Source organism: Dermacentor silvarum, chromosome 8, assembly GCF_013339745.2.
Source record: "Dermacentor silvarum isolate Dsil-2018 chromosome 8, BIME_Dsil_1.4, whole genome shotgun sequence".
In the NCBI taxonomy this organism is placed as follows: domain Eukaryota; kingdom Metazoa; phylum Arthropoda; class Arachnida; order Ixodida; family Ixodidae; genus Dermacentor; species Dermacentor silvarum.
The window spans coordinates 147,938,644-147,953,923 of record NC_051161.1 but is presented as its reverse complement, the minus strand read 5'-3'; the positions used below and the strand labels follow the sequence as shown (position 1 = coordinate 147,953,923).

At 43.9% G+C, this 15,280-nt stretch overlaps 1 protein-coding gene across 1 annotated transcript in view; it reads left to right on the top strand.

Annotated features, from left to right (window-relative positions):
* LOC119461759 (uncharacterized) overlaps positions 1–12,932 on the top strand; it is a 30,110-nt gene extending 17,178 nt beyond the window's left edge. The window contains exons 3-4 of the mRNA XM_037723138.2: positions 10,494–10,647; positions 12,144–12,932. Of these exons, the coding sequence (XP_037579066.1) occupies positions 10,494–10,647; positions 12,144–12,224 (235 nt within the window). The 3' untranslated portion in view covers positions 12,225–12,932. The remainder of the gene's footprint in view (positions 1–10,493; positions 10,648–12,143) is intronic.
* Positions 12,933–15,280: the final 2,348 nt, after the last annotated feature.

Below are 15,280 nucleotides of genomic sequence, written 5' to 3'. Positions count from 1 at the left end.
TGTAAGGGGTAATAATAAATGCAAGTGTTACAAAACTGATCAACACTACAAACCTATTATGAGCAAGTGGTCGAGATATATCACATTAATATTATTAATACATGAATGTGGTATGTGCTATATTTTCGCCTAATAATAAAACGAAAACCAGCATTTATAAAAATATATATTCAGCACCTGCCAGCTTTGAGTATCAAAAGCTTGTTGCTTATTTGGCAGCTGTGTTTGCATGACTACAACGACGGCCCATTGCATCACATACATGCAAACTGTGGTAATGCACTAGGAAGCGAGTGAACACAGCGCTGATGTTGCTCTGCATTGCGAACCGTAGCTGTGACGTTGAGAGGATTTTACACAATTAGGTTACATTCATAGAAGTTGGTTGATTCGTCTAGAACACGGGTTCTCAAAGTGGGTTTCGCGGAACCCTGGGGTTCCGCAGGCCCCTGCTCGGGGTTCCGCGAGCCACTGATAAATTTTCCGTGGTCTCGCGCTCGCCAATTAAATGGCTAAAACGGCGAACAAGAGGTGTGCTCGATCCACAGAACTTCCATTACCCATGCCCGAGTGTCAAAAAGCACACCACAGCGCGTCACGGCAGTGCGTGAACTGCTCAATAAATCCGCAAGCAGCTTGTAGCCACCCAACCTTCGAAAACGGGCAGCGGGCCTAAGCTTTCGCTCTTGAATCTCGGAGGCCGTAACTTACCAACATGCGCATTTCTCCCGTTTGTCGATAGGGTAGGTGCCGATAGCATGCGTAAAAAAATAATAATAATACTAAATGCGCGGAGCACCACAAATGCGCGCCGCGAAAGAGCAAAAACGGCGCTAGCGTCCAAAAACGAAGCGGCGCAGTCCGCATCGCCATGGTCCTCAGGGGCAATCGTACGCGATACATGACTGCCAGCAACGCCGGAATACTTTGGGCTTATTTGTGCCCTCAAAGCCCTTATTGTTGCGTTAATCGCAGCGCGTAACACCGCGTTGGCGGCTAGCCACGTGCTTCCATAAGTGCGTAGTCGCCATCTGTGATCGCGTCGATAGCCACCACAGTTTCTTGCGCGTCGGCTGCGTGCCTTCATAACTGCATAGTCGCCATCCATGATCGCGTCGATAGCGACTGCGGATTCGTCCATACTTGTTCCAGCAAATGGTAGTTTCGTTTTGACTTGGTGCCTGCACGCGTCGGCCGCCTGCCTTCTGAACCGCAAGGTTGCCGTCCATGATCGCGTCGGTAATGGCCGCGGTTTCGTCAGCAGCGGTTGCGGCAAGCAGTAGTTGCGCTTTGACTCAGTGCAAAAATGTCAAAGATTAAGAGCACCGGCTACATCACGATGGACGGACGATTTGTTGGCGACCAGCTCCCTAGCAAAAAAATAACCGGATGTGCGCGCGGTAGTGAAAAGCGTATCTGCAGATGAAGACGTGCGCCGCGACCGCGCTGCAAAGGATGTTGCGAGGCCTTCGCCACTGCTAGCCCTTAATCAGTCATGAGATGACAAGAATTTCAGCTTCCTCACTGCTTTTGTGCAAAATAGAAACAAGATTTGCTGATGCATTCAGTAAATAAAAGCGTGTTGACGTAGTAAGCATTCAGTTATTTTTTTATTGATACTCTGTATAATTCGACATTAGTTTAAGTAGGACATTTTAATTCGTTAATTCGGGGGGGGTTCCTTGGCACTTCATGGAGCTTAGCAGGGTTCCCGGCACGAACATGCTTGAGAACCCCTGGTCTAGATGGTAGTTCATTAATTCTATTGCACGGCCACATATCAGGAACCAGTAAAATGGGACGGCAACAGAGGAATGTGAATGGCCCAACAGGTCTATGATGACACAGAAATTGCTCCCAATGTGTTGCATAACGTATGCTCATAAGATAAGGAAAAACACCACACCTCCTGTGAAGCATGCCCGCAGGCATTACTTTCGTGCTTTTTTTTTTTTTCTATGTTAAAACAAGTGCAGAGAACAAAGTAAAGAAGGGATCACCAAAACCATCTCTGTTTATTGTTTGTGTTAATGTTGCTTCTTTTAAATGTTTTAGTAATGTCTGACAAGTATATGTAGTGATGATTTCATCAAATGATTTGTGAGCAGCTCTCTTTGCCATTACATGTTCCTGTGAGTGGTTTCATTTGTTTGTGAGTGAATGTTTGTGTCCAAAAGGTATCCATCGTCGATGACGCCTGTTTTAAAGTTATCAAAAACTCCCGAAATTTCCTGCCAAAAGATGAAACCCCCAATTGCTCGTCAGTTTTGGTACCACACAATGAAAAACCCCCCATTTCTCCCCAGCTTAACTCTTTCATTCGATTTCTGCGCCCCGAATTCAAACAATATTAGATCGATTGAATAAATGTTTTATTTATTGGATGGCTCTCTCGCCTAATATGAGCAACGGGGAAGGGGAAAAATTATCTGTGAGAGTGCGAGGCGCGATGCCAGGAGCAGGGTCTACAACCGGTGTGAAAGCCCATATTTCCTGGCAAAAGCCAGGAGAGACTCCGGGGCTTCACGACTGTCCTCTAGACTGGCCACCAGTCGGATGCACTCCTTGTAGCTCGGTATGGCTTCCTGGCGAAGGGGCTTTCTCCGCACCACCTCCTATGTCAGACCTTCCCACATCAGGTGTGTGGCGGTGGGTCATACTGGTTGTTTGCAGGCGAGGCAGGTATGGTCACTGTTGCGGGCGCCATCTGCATCGTCGTCAGCATAAATTTCTTGCTGACTTGCCTCTGCTCGATGTCTTGCGCAAGTCTGCCACTTTTCTAGTACGCCTGGTGTGAGGGCAGAGCCAGACTGCAGCCAGAGATGAAGCACTTGTCTAGCGCAGGTTTAACCAGGAGGCAGTGCGTGGCAGTTTTGAGGTATAGTGGAATCTCGTTGATACAATCTTCACGGGAACCGGAAAATAAAGCATATCATCTGACAATCGTATCATCCAATGCATTATCCAACCAAATTGTATTATCAGGAAAAGAAAAAGAAACGTATTATCCTGAAAAACTTATTATGCAGAATCGTATCAACTTCAACTTCAACTTTACTTCAACGAGATTCCTCTGTACAGTGTCTTGTAGTTGCCTCTGTCGTTGCTTCTTAAAGGACCCATCACGTCTGGCCATTTTGAGCTGACAAGCACAGTGCATACAATTTGTAATCACGATCGTGTCTGCCAAGTATTACACCGCTACGTGCAGTGAAAAAGAGCTGAAATTTCAAACCAAATGCCATGCGCCCTTCCCCTCGAGGGCGCTGCTCTCCCAGCCGGAGAGTTGACGTCAGTCGCACAAGTGCGCCTATGTAAATGGTGGTGCTGTGACGTCACTCACAGTGACACATGACTTCAAGAATTATTCGAGGCAACACCATTTATTTGTTTGATCTGTTGCTTCAATAGACAAAATGAAGTTTAGTGAAATAACAAGACATACAAACCAAATGTCTGCGTGTCTTTTGTTTTACTTCATACTGTAGCAAGAGATATTACTTCCGTTTCATCTGCTTGTTCCCACGTCGTGCACTCGTGTGCCCACATAACAAGACTATGTCATTTTCTACCGTGTTCCAGTGCACGATCATACTATTTCTTCCGCACAAGTCTACCTCAGTGTTCATGTGGCACTGAATTATACCGCTAGTTAGGGGCATCATCCCTGATAGCTATTCCAGCAGTGCAACGACGCGGTACGTGTATCATCAGATCCATCAGCCGGGCCAGCCTCTCAAAATGTGCGCATACTGAGGGATTCGTTTCACTGAAGTAGCCAGACAACAATGCAGGTGTCCTCGTGTACAGCTCGCAGGATTGAGCACAAAGCGAAGTGAAACAAACACAACAGCTCGCGGGCTCATGCGCCACTCAACAGAAATGCAAGAAAAAAAAGAAAAGAAGGCAGGGACCGTGACGTGTACGTGATACGTTCTTCCAGCTCTGGTATGGGAGAATGCAGGGAAAGAACTTTGCTTGCGGTGGCTAGACGGGGCAAGTGGCGAGAGCGTCGATCTTTGCAGTGAAGCTCGCCTCTTGATATCGTGGATTTCGCGACACTTCATATATTTCTACCTCCTCTAATAATTAACCAATTCGAAATTTGAAAAATTATTGTGGTAGAATTCTTCCTAGAGGGCACGCAACGACTTCCAGCATCTAACCAAAATTTGCTATGTGGTCTGGTAAAGGGGCCCTATAAAGGAGTGTTGGACACAATCGGTGTCGTGGAAATCAAGCATAGAGTTGGACAGTGGTGATGCACAAGATGCAGGTGACACTGAAGCGGAGCGGTTGAAAACTAGAGCTCGCACCATCTCATGGGCCTTCTCGTTTCCGTGGATACCACTGTGGGCCACCACCTTCCTGGTTGGAATTGCATCGTCAGCTGCTGCCTTTCCATGAACACACAGCGGAGAGCTTTATCTGCCTTACCATGAACGCACAGTGGAGAGCTTTATCCGATGTTTGGTCGAATTAACGTAATAGCAGGACTTACAAGCATGATATGCATCTTGCGAGTCTGTGTAAATATATGGTGCTTCCACCGCTCAAAGAGCGCAGCATGATGTCAAGAACCCATGCAATAAAACCCGAGAACAGGGGACCCTACCTATGTCCTGGTTATAATGGTTGATCACAGTCGAAGGCTGACATGGGGTAGTGGTAACAGTGGTAGGCTTGAAGTCGCATAACTGCTGGTTTGATTCCCCGCACCACTTCGCTTTTTTTTTTTTTTATTGTATGAAAATCTTTCAGAATTTTTGCAGATGGGCAGCTACATTCATTCTTTACCTCATGACTTCTGTTCACTATAAAAAAAAAGCTTGTGAAAGAGGTAGTTGGGCATCTATCTGTAAGGCCATAGTTGAAACATTACAAAGAACTCGCACAGGTCTCTTGGAATCAGTTTTACTATTAAAATTGGTCAGTTACACAAGCTCACTTAGGCACTGTCTGAAAAGTGGTGTTAAAATCTATAGGGTGTGTTCAGATAAAAACAAACTTAGGGGTGGGGGTCCTGACTATTCTTTGTTTTCAGTCAAAATTTTATATGAGGAGAGTGAATGCCTTTGTAGAAAGGAATCAACCTCTCCTTTGCGAGGCATATTGCAGATTTCGAGAGAAAAAATTGCAAGTCACTAAAAGTGGAGAAAGGCACTTTTGCAACTTAAGATTTTACTAGTACATTATAGACCACTTATGACGTAACTGCTTATAGTGCAGGACTGGATATAGTACGGTCTTTCCAGATTCTTGTTAATTTTCCCATAGCACTCCATGTATACGCTTACCGCTTACAGTGCAGCCGCATGAGACGAATACCGGTTATAATACGGCTTCCGCGGGAAAATCTCGCCGACAAGAGCGGTAGTGAGCACGCTTCTCAATGAAGTGCGCCCACCGATGGGAGAGGAGAACAATGAGGGCGATGAGGAGGAGGAGCATGAGTCCAAGGGCGATCGTCGCCACGCGCCGTATGTTCGAGTGAAAGCGCGCGGGGGATGCTGTGCCTTCACGGAGAGCGAATGCACAGTGGAGAGCAAACGTGACTTCCATCGCGCGATAGGCCGTGGGGGTATGGGAGGGAGGGAGGGAGGGGGGGGGCGACGCTGTGCTGCAGCACCAAATGCATATCTTGCAACCGGGCACAAGGGGAACTGGCATCTCCATCTCCCACGCGAAAGGAGCAAAGCGGGAAGGCAGCACGGGAGGGGGGGGGGGGGGCAGCTTCTACTCTGCCAACAAATGCGTTCGCGCCTGTGCCGGCTGTCGGTTGTCATGTGCACCATATCTTGAAAGCGATATCCACACAGCTCTGACCTTTCTATACGCTGTGCTTACGCCGCTTAGTTTCCATTGAAGCGATAGACCGCACGAACCTTCGCTCGCTGCGGTGGCCGCGTTTCCCCACCCCCGTGTTTTGACAGTGGTTATCTGCGGTCATTGAGTCTATTCATCATTGCTTGTGCGCGTTGACACCATGCTTGTTAATTCAGTTAGTAAGCGAATGTGTCAAGTTTATGCAGCCGATAAAACTACTATCCCTACTCCTTATACCTCTCTACTAATTTGCTATCGCAATTGATGCTTCACCTTTTGGGCAAAACTGAGACATTAAAAAAAAATTATTACTTTGTCTGCTTCATGCGAAAGTCATGGGTACTTGGACATTAACCTTTCAACGTTCGTAAATTTAAACGGATGAAAAACTCCCAGCCGCACGTTTCGATTTTGGATATGCGTGGCTGCTTGGTCTACATGTTTTGCATACATGCAGGGCTTGAAAATCGTTGTTTTGGTTATAGTGCGGTACTGCTTATAGTGCAGATATTCACCCCTCCGGCGACTTACGTTCTAAGCGGTCTACACTGTAGTTTGAAGACCTATCACTCCAAAACTAAAACATTGTACACCGCCGAACATTTTGTTGATAATTTTAAACTACTATTAGAACTACTGGCCCGTGACGTCAGACCGCAGTATTTTTTTGAAGAATTGCCAAACTGCTTTTCGAGCAAGTGCCTCTCACTGACCCCAAAATCAGTGACATTATGGTGCCATTTTAGCGAAGGCAACGAAGCTGAAAATTTTTTTTTGATAATCTTTGAATAGTTTCTTGCAAATTAACACATAACCATGCATCAATTAAAAATGTTGCTTTGTCTTCTAAAAAAGTGTATTAAATGTTTTTTGGTGTTCCACGAGAAGTAGAGGTAATCGTTCCATTCTGGTTGTTACAGCAGCCTACCGATATATTTGAAAAGTATATAACCAGTACATTCTTCCCAGTATAACTTGTGAGGTTGAAATTTGTGATAACAAACGAACTCGACAAGATATTAAGGGGAAAATACTTAATTCCATGGTTTTACGTGTCGAAGCTGCAATATAATTATGAGGCACGCAATAATGGGAGACTCCGGATTACTTTTGACCAGCCAGGGTTTTTTTAACATGCACCTAAAACTAAGTGCACGAGCGATTTGCATTCTGCCTCCATCAGAATGCGGCCACTGGGCTGGGATTGAACCCACAACTTCAAACTCAGCAGCACAATGCTATGCCACTGGCCTACCGTTGTGGATAAATATTAAAAATCATGCATTGAGCGATAGAATGATTAAGGGGACACTGAAGACAAGCGCCTGTGTGTGTCACGTCTTCCTTCGTCCTTGTCTTTTCACGCGCTATAAGCCTCATGATGTCATACCAGCAAGCGAAATCACTGCATTACAAATACTAAGTCGACGTGTATTATTTAAATACCATTCCAGAAACCTCGCAACGCTTGTTTCGCGCCAAGAAAAGACTTAGTTTACGAGAAAATTGTATCTGAAGGGTCTGAATACCTTTATCGCAATTCAAATCTCCCGCCACCCAACCAGGGAGTGGTGACGTTAGATACGCCATCACCGCCCTTAACAGCCGTCGGTGAGTGAAACGGCACCCGACAGACGGTGGTACGGTTATTGCACAGAACGCAAACGCGCGGCCATAAAGAAATTGAGCCAGGACATAGTGGTCGATTCACCGCTGCAGCTGCTTTTGGTCAAGTGGTGTTGACCGTTTGGGAATCCCGCGACATCACATAAACGTGGCATTCTCTGCTACTTGTAGTTTGTGCAAGTTTCACGAGCCAGCAAAATCAGCGCAGCACTATGCGATGACGAAACTGCTCAAACGCAAAAGTGCGGGCGGCACAAAGTCAAGCGAAAACGAAACCTTTCGACCGCCCGCATCAAGGGTAATGACAATGAGTTCTTTTTTTTTTATAAAATGAAATAGAACTGGACAAGTAGCATTTTCTTTCGTCTTATAATTCTATACAGTGATGTTTTTATTATGAGTGGTTGAGTACTAGTGACAGAATTCAAATGAGGTGTGCCTTCATCATCAGGCAAGTACTTGAATGTCCCGGAGGAGTCTCTAATCGTGTCCTGCATTTACCTCAATTTCTCTATTACTAAGGCTCAGTTCGTGATAATATTATCGCCTTAGAGATTCTCAACCACTAATCTATCACTTAAGCTTGACCTAATATTTGCCTTTAGTGTCCTCTAATGACAGGCACACATAAAGAGACAGGAAAATGGCAGCGTGAATTAACTCTTTCGTTATTGCAACTATAGAAATCGATCAGTTTGATCAAAGCTATACAAAACTAAACAAAGAACAAAAGAAACAATAGAAAGAACAAAATATGCGTGAAATCAACGGCTATATGTGTGAAATCAATGAGCAAATGCAGACTCGGAGAAAAATAATGCAACTAAAAAATGACAAAAACTGTTACCGGGGCTCCTGTAGACATAGATCAGCCTTGCTCAAAGTAGATCAAGATCAATTTAATTTACATTTTTTCTACGCATTGTTAAACATTTCCCTTGGAAATATTCTGCTACCAACATCATGCACCATCTGAAATGATGGCTGAACTTTATTTATTTGGCAGACTTGGGAGTCTGGAAAAATAAAACTTCGACTGGAGGTATCATCGGAGCTAGTCTCTGGTACTCCCATCACTTCCTCAATAATACGACGCAATATTTGCGCTTTAGTCGAATCGGCAACGTAATTTTTAAATGACAGCAGCATTGAAGACGCAGAAGCTTCGTTCGGGTTGTCTTAAAGAACTGTAGGTGCTCACAAGTTCTTGTTATTTTGATAATTTCGTTCAAATGTCAAGTGCAACTTTATTTTTACCACCATGGGTTGCCTTTACCCATCAGTGTTGACAGCATATGTACAAATTATTACGCACAATCCTTCCCATCATGTGTGGTTTTCACTCGCACAACAGCCTGCAGTCAGTTTCAGACCGACCTTCGACCAAAGCTTGACTAGCAGTCTGATCTCTTACATTTTGAACACCACCTGTGCAAGTGTCCCTATTCATTACCACACGATATTGTGCAACACTCCACATTGCTGTACAGCACTGCACAGGAACTGAACACAGCACGTGGAGGCTCCAGAGCCAGTCGAACGCACACTGGACCACCTTGCTTGCACAGAAAAGCTGATCGAACGCAATAATTGATTATGAGGAGGCTTGTGCATTCTCCCTGACCTGACAACCATTGCTTCGCGAGCCTAAAGAATGCAAGTAAGAAACAAACCCGGTGCCTGCTGGTATGAGCAATATAAATGCTCCCTTTGCGATAGAAGCTTACCCTGTTTTTACGTTTGCGAAGCTACTGCTTTAACTGCATAGCATGAGCATCAATATGGCTAGTATTGACGCCAGCAAATTTTCATAATAATTTTCTTGCCTAGTCTGACTTACAAAAGTTGGATACTAGGAGCCAGGTGCATATTTTGTATATTTCAGATTAGTTTTTTTTTTTTACTCAGTATTTATACTAAAATAGCAAATTATCGCTATCATCCATAGGTCCTCTTTGAAGTTTCACATCATTCTCAGAAACTGTCTGAGCAATCATTACTGCTTTACATCCATTCAAAACTCCAGTGGTGAGGCTATAATTTTATGTTTTGCGGTATAAATTATTACTACTATGCCTTGAAATAAAACGTCAAAACGTCAGAAACACCGAAAATGGGCACATTTATAGCGGCAACAAAAGAGTTCAAGGGTGAATGGTGGGTATATTAGAATCTAGATGAGATTAGGAGGAAGCTTTAGCTGGGGCCCAATTTTTCAAAAGAAACTTTCTAAAATTGGTAAGTTTGAAAGAAACAGACGCATGAAGCTCACAAATTTGTAGCTCTGCACCAAGAACAGATATCGCAATTCTGTAAATTGCATCCGTATCCAAAGCGGGACAAATTTGATATGTCAATTGATATCTTTCATGAATTTGTTACATTGTTTACAAAGATTTTGCAAAAGTTATACTCGCATATTAGCGGTTTATTGAGAGCAGTATATAATATATCAACTTTGTCCGCTTTTGATCTTCTATTAGGTGCAGTTTACAAAATTGTGATATCTATTTTCATTGCTGAATAACAGAGTTAAAAACATAATAGTTTCGTTTTCTTAAAATTTGCAATTTCTGCCAATTTTTAGTGAAAAATTGACAACCTAAATTGAAACTTCACAACCAACAGTCACTAGATTTTCACTTTTTCTTTTAAATGCAACAAACCCTATCAAATTCGGTGCAGTGGTTGGCGAGAAAAACGATTTCTCCTTTCTCACTGCAATGTGCAGAGCTGATAAGCTGTAGTTATCTGGCCGTAGAGGCTACAAAATAGGTGCCGAAGAAAGGGAAATGCAATGCATGCATTTGCAGTAACAAAGAATTTGGTGATGCGATGAGATTAGGGAATCAGTAGGCACAGGATGGACTCGTCTGACACAAGACACGGGCAGCTTGAGATCACTTGGAGAGGAAGCCTTTGCCCTGCAGTGAGCATTGATTACACTGATAATGACTGCCAACATCATTTGTCTTTCCCATAACACCTGTGAGTGCCAGCATCTAACGGGCCACGCGTTGCATTGCATTGCATGTACACAGCAAAGGCAGCCAAGATAAAGCACGTGACGACGACAAGGCACGGCGGCGGTCGAGCGAGCCTCTTGCAAAGCGAGACAGGAAATCGGATGCCGCAGCCAGTGGGGGTGGCGAGTGGGGCTCCTGGGATGAAGAGGCCAAGTCCAAACCCAGCAAGGTGGGTTTTTCTTTTTTTTTTTTTTTTTGTACCTGTAGTGCATTATGCAAACTTTGTCCACCTGGGGTCAGCTGTGGTTCCTGGTTCATCTGTTGTTTATTTGGGCATTTTGTCTAAGCAGGACATGCTGTGCAAGTAAAACAACCAGAAGCAACGGAGTGCTAATTAACAAACTTTAATGCGGAGTGCGTGCAAGCTACTAGGGCTAGTAGCTAGGCAATAGACGATTTCACTGTGGGTGCTTTATTTTTGTGTAAGTGGTCACCTTCATGAGAAACGGTTTCAGAGCAGCGCATTTTAATAAGATCGATGGTTGGGCAAGGTTGGGTACGGTAACAGCAATTTTGTTACAGCGCAAAAGGATGAAGACGCTAATGAGACACGCATTCGTTTTTGGGTAAGGTAGATGCATACCTGCTGAACACGTGTGCTCACTCTACTTAGTCTGTTAATTTTCAGTTTTATTTCTCTTTTGTGATTTTCATTTTCTGGCAATCTTTGATGTTTAACAATTGCTTTCTTTTAACTTTTATGCTTTGTTAACCTTCGTATTTGTATCTCACCACGTGTTCCTCTGGTATCTATGTGTGTTGCAATCAGTTTGTACAGTCTTTTTCAGTAAAATCTTCAGTTGAGAATCAGAACTCGTCCTGTGTATCTCATCTGTGTCTTCGTCCTTCTGCACTACAATCAAATTATAAAACACATTTTAGTCTAACACGATTGTGGAGGAAGAAGAAAAAACAAAAATGTGTATATACATAAATTCATGTTACAGTGTAAAGATCATAGCCACTGATCTGCGCAGCATATGAGTGTGCAGTCATATGTTGTTTTCGTCCATACTTGGGAATATATCAGTACAAGCTGGCATGTGTACAGCCTCCAGGTCAAGCTTGAGGTTTGAAAGGCGTCTGAATTGGAAGACTTCATTGTGAGATCAAATCCCGGCCACGGCGGCCAACAATGCAAAATGCAGGAACGCCCATGTACCGTATTGGGTGCATACTAAAGAAACAAAGGCGGTCCAAGTTAATCCGGAGTCGTCCTTCACTATGATGTGCCTCATAATCAGATCATGGTTTGGCATATAAAACCCAAGAATTTAGTTAAATTTTTTAAATGGAAGACTTCATGCACATTCGACTGGTCATTTCCAGGCCTTCCTGCAAAGTTTTGAGAGTCTTTTAATAAAGTAACTAAGCTTTATTGTGATGATAAGCTCACTCCTATTATGGCAATAAAGCCAGACTAGGACTACTAAGCTCTGCTACCAATGCTACTAAACTCTATGTTCACATGGCCATCAGAGTACTGTGATAGCACTCTAATATGACCAGTCAAATGTGGCATTAATATAGGGACTGTCTGGCGAAGATGGGGAAGTAGCTGTCTGCACTGAGTGGGGAAGAACACACCCTCAGTGATAGCTGGCTTGTTTGGTTCATCAGCGTAATGATCACCTTGTTTTCGTCAATTGAATTTTACCCTTGCAGACGAGTGTCACAAATAGGTGCCATGGCGAGGGCGACGGACCTCCGAGGAAAAAGCACCGGACACCAATCACGTGGCCGTGACTAGTGCAGAAGGATTCGAGCAGGCTGCCACCAAACTCAAACATGACGTACGTCTGCAAAGGTGGCAAAAATGGTGCCGAGGCTCACCACATTTACACTCGCTGTCATCTTCGTCATCACGTGCATCTTGTTGTGCACGACAAAGGGGGGCACCATTTCACTCAATGCACATCCGTCGAATGTTAAGCAAATAAGAGGGACAGGCTTTTCCAGCTAAACCACTGAAATTTTGAGCTGTAGTGGACTTTCACAGTGCTCTTTATTCAAAATGTTTGCATGTGGTAGTTGCGTATTTCGTTAAGTCTCAGCTGTGCATTTTCTGCAGTGACACCAAGTGAAAAGAGCATATTTTCTCTGCAATATAATGGTGGCACCATCTGTCACAGTTACGGTGAAACATGGCGTACTGTGTTTTGCCATGACAACGGCAAACGGCACTGGCACTCCTTTCAGCAGAAGAACTGCTTTCTTATGCCCACGTTGCTGCAGACAAGGTGTAGTTGTCATTTATTCTAGGCAATGCGGGCTCCACAAAATGCCACCTCCGTGCAAAATTTGTGTGCGAAATTTCTGTGCAAACAAGTCGGTAATTGAGCCAGGAGAGCCAAGCATACTTTGCCCTCTTATTTGCACAGTGTATTGTAGACCGTGGTTGGAGTGCACTGACAATAAATGATTTTGCACACCCAACTGCAATTGCTAATCGTCTTTTGCTCGTTCTCAATTCACACAAATGCTGCTGTATATTGTGGTGCTTCTGCAGCAAGTTCAAAGTTTTACCGCAATAACAGTTAAGGGTACCTTAACCCCTTCAGGTGGCAAATCTCCTGAATGAAGAATACGTACGATCACCATTTTGGGCTCTCCACATTTGCAATTAATGGTTTTCAAATGGCAAAATTAATTTTCAACTGTTTTTTCATGATGCTCAACTCCGTGGACATGGCATCTCAAGCCAGAAAAAGACATTGCTCGCAACTAACAAAACTGTCTCAGGTGTTCTTTGCCGGCTATGTGGCACAATTTACACACCGCCATATGCGAAATAGGTAAAAATCAACATCTTGAGCTGACAAGCATGGGAAAATGCAAAACATTCAGCAATGAATAAAGCACTTCCAGCAATCTGGTGTGCCGACGTGCCTGTGACTGTATCTGTCGTACCTGTCGGCCTCTGTCTCTAGCAACTGCGTTGCTGGCGTTTAGTAGTGGTTCTAGCTTTCATTGCTCGACTGGCCACATTTTCTTTGTGCTGTTTTGCTACAGGTGACCAAGCTATGCACAATATCTGTTTCTCCTGTGTGTTTTTTGGGGGTTGGAGAGTAAGGGGGGGGGTATCTGAGATCTGAGGTACTCTCACCAGCTGTTGCACAGTGTTCAAGATCCAAAGTGAAAAATCACCCTCGCACTTCATTCCCTTGTTCCATCCATCTGAGGTAGAGTAAAATGAAATCAAGTTTGTCCACTCATCCCGTGAAGGAATTGTACTGTAAAATGACTTTCTTGTGCACTGATCCTCCTTGAGGATGACAGCTGCACTTGCTTAAATCTTGCGCTGCCTGCATTCTCCTTTGGCACCACTTCTCGCAGCTGTTTGCCCTGCATTTACAAAGATGCAAACGTTCTCCAACAGTCTGGACTGCGGTACTTATAGCAGCGTTCTGCATGATACCATTTGTAAAATAATTCTAAACCTTGGACATTTCAGTGAGATATCTTTTCATTGCACTGTTTAGTACACTTAACAGAAAAATCTGCAGATATTTTCTGCATTTTTCTGATGAGTGCACCAAACAGAGCAAAGAAAAGGTACTTTCCAGAAATTTCTAAGGTTTAAAATATTGACGTAGATAGTTCTGATGCAGAAAAATCTGTGTGAGAAACGTTGCCATATTTAATTCTTGCAAACATCCCTTCTGTAGTATTGTCATTGAGCACTCTTCTTTCAGACCCACGATTTGAAATACCTGGAAAAATGAGATGTTTTGATCAGGCCAGGGTGAAGGACATTTCATCTTAATAAGGAGTGCCCTAGCGAAGGCAGCTTCGAGGGGCCATGTCCACAAGCGTAGATGCCAACTTTCAGTGATGCCTGCAAAACTCTTACACTTGTGACACGCTGTCTGTCAAAGTGAAACATCTTTCTTCCTGGTTTTCAGTTCGCTCTTGTGAAAGTGGTTCATTTCTTGTTCAACTTCAGAGCAAAAAATTTTGTTTCAAACTGGCTTGAACCAGCCGGCATTCGTTTGTATAACTGAATAACAGTTGTAGAAAAGCACCACAAATTTATTTTGTGCAAGAACTCAACAGTGCTTCTGAGCTGCATGGAAAGAGTGGGAAAAAAAGTCTACTTCATGCCACAAGTAGTTACAAGAAGTTACAAAAAAAAAAAAAGATTTCAAAAAGGTAACAAAGGTTAAAAAAATTTTTTGTTTATCCACATGGGTAATTCAGCAGGGGTTGGAAAGCTGTTCGCTTAACTGATCATCTTTGATAGTTTTTGCATAATTCTAAAGCGAACTTTTCTTTGCCTACCTTCCCCGAGTTTGGTCTTGCTGCCGTCTGCTGCTGAGTCTGTTGGTATCTCGGCGGATATATTTGGGGATGTGTATATGAAGGTTGTGTGTGTGCCGAGTGCAAATACCAGCGAACGGACTCGCATAACCCCTGTATGCTGACCAACAAAGTTAGTGCCAGTAAGTGCACCTCTGTTCTGCATAATAACAAAAAAATGTATTCCTACATAAAACTTGCACAGTTGAATGCCTCTGCAGTGAAATTACCTTTATAACAACAGATTTTGTATGTCCCAGCTGAATTCCTCTCTTTCCGAGGTGTTGTGAACGTCTCTACAGCCAAGACCCCCGACAATGGATTTGCCTGTACAACAAAGGAATATAGGCGACCCTGAGGTCTGACAACGAGCTTCCCTCCGTAGCTGCCACAGAGCGGCGGTGCTAGGCAGCCTTCGTACAAACAAAGGATCCCTAGATGGTTCGCATAGGAAATCCCACCTTGCGGAAGGGTTGAGGCACCGCATTAGCTATGGCACACCC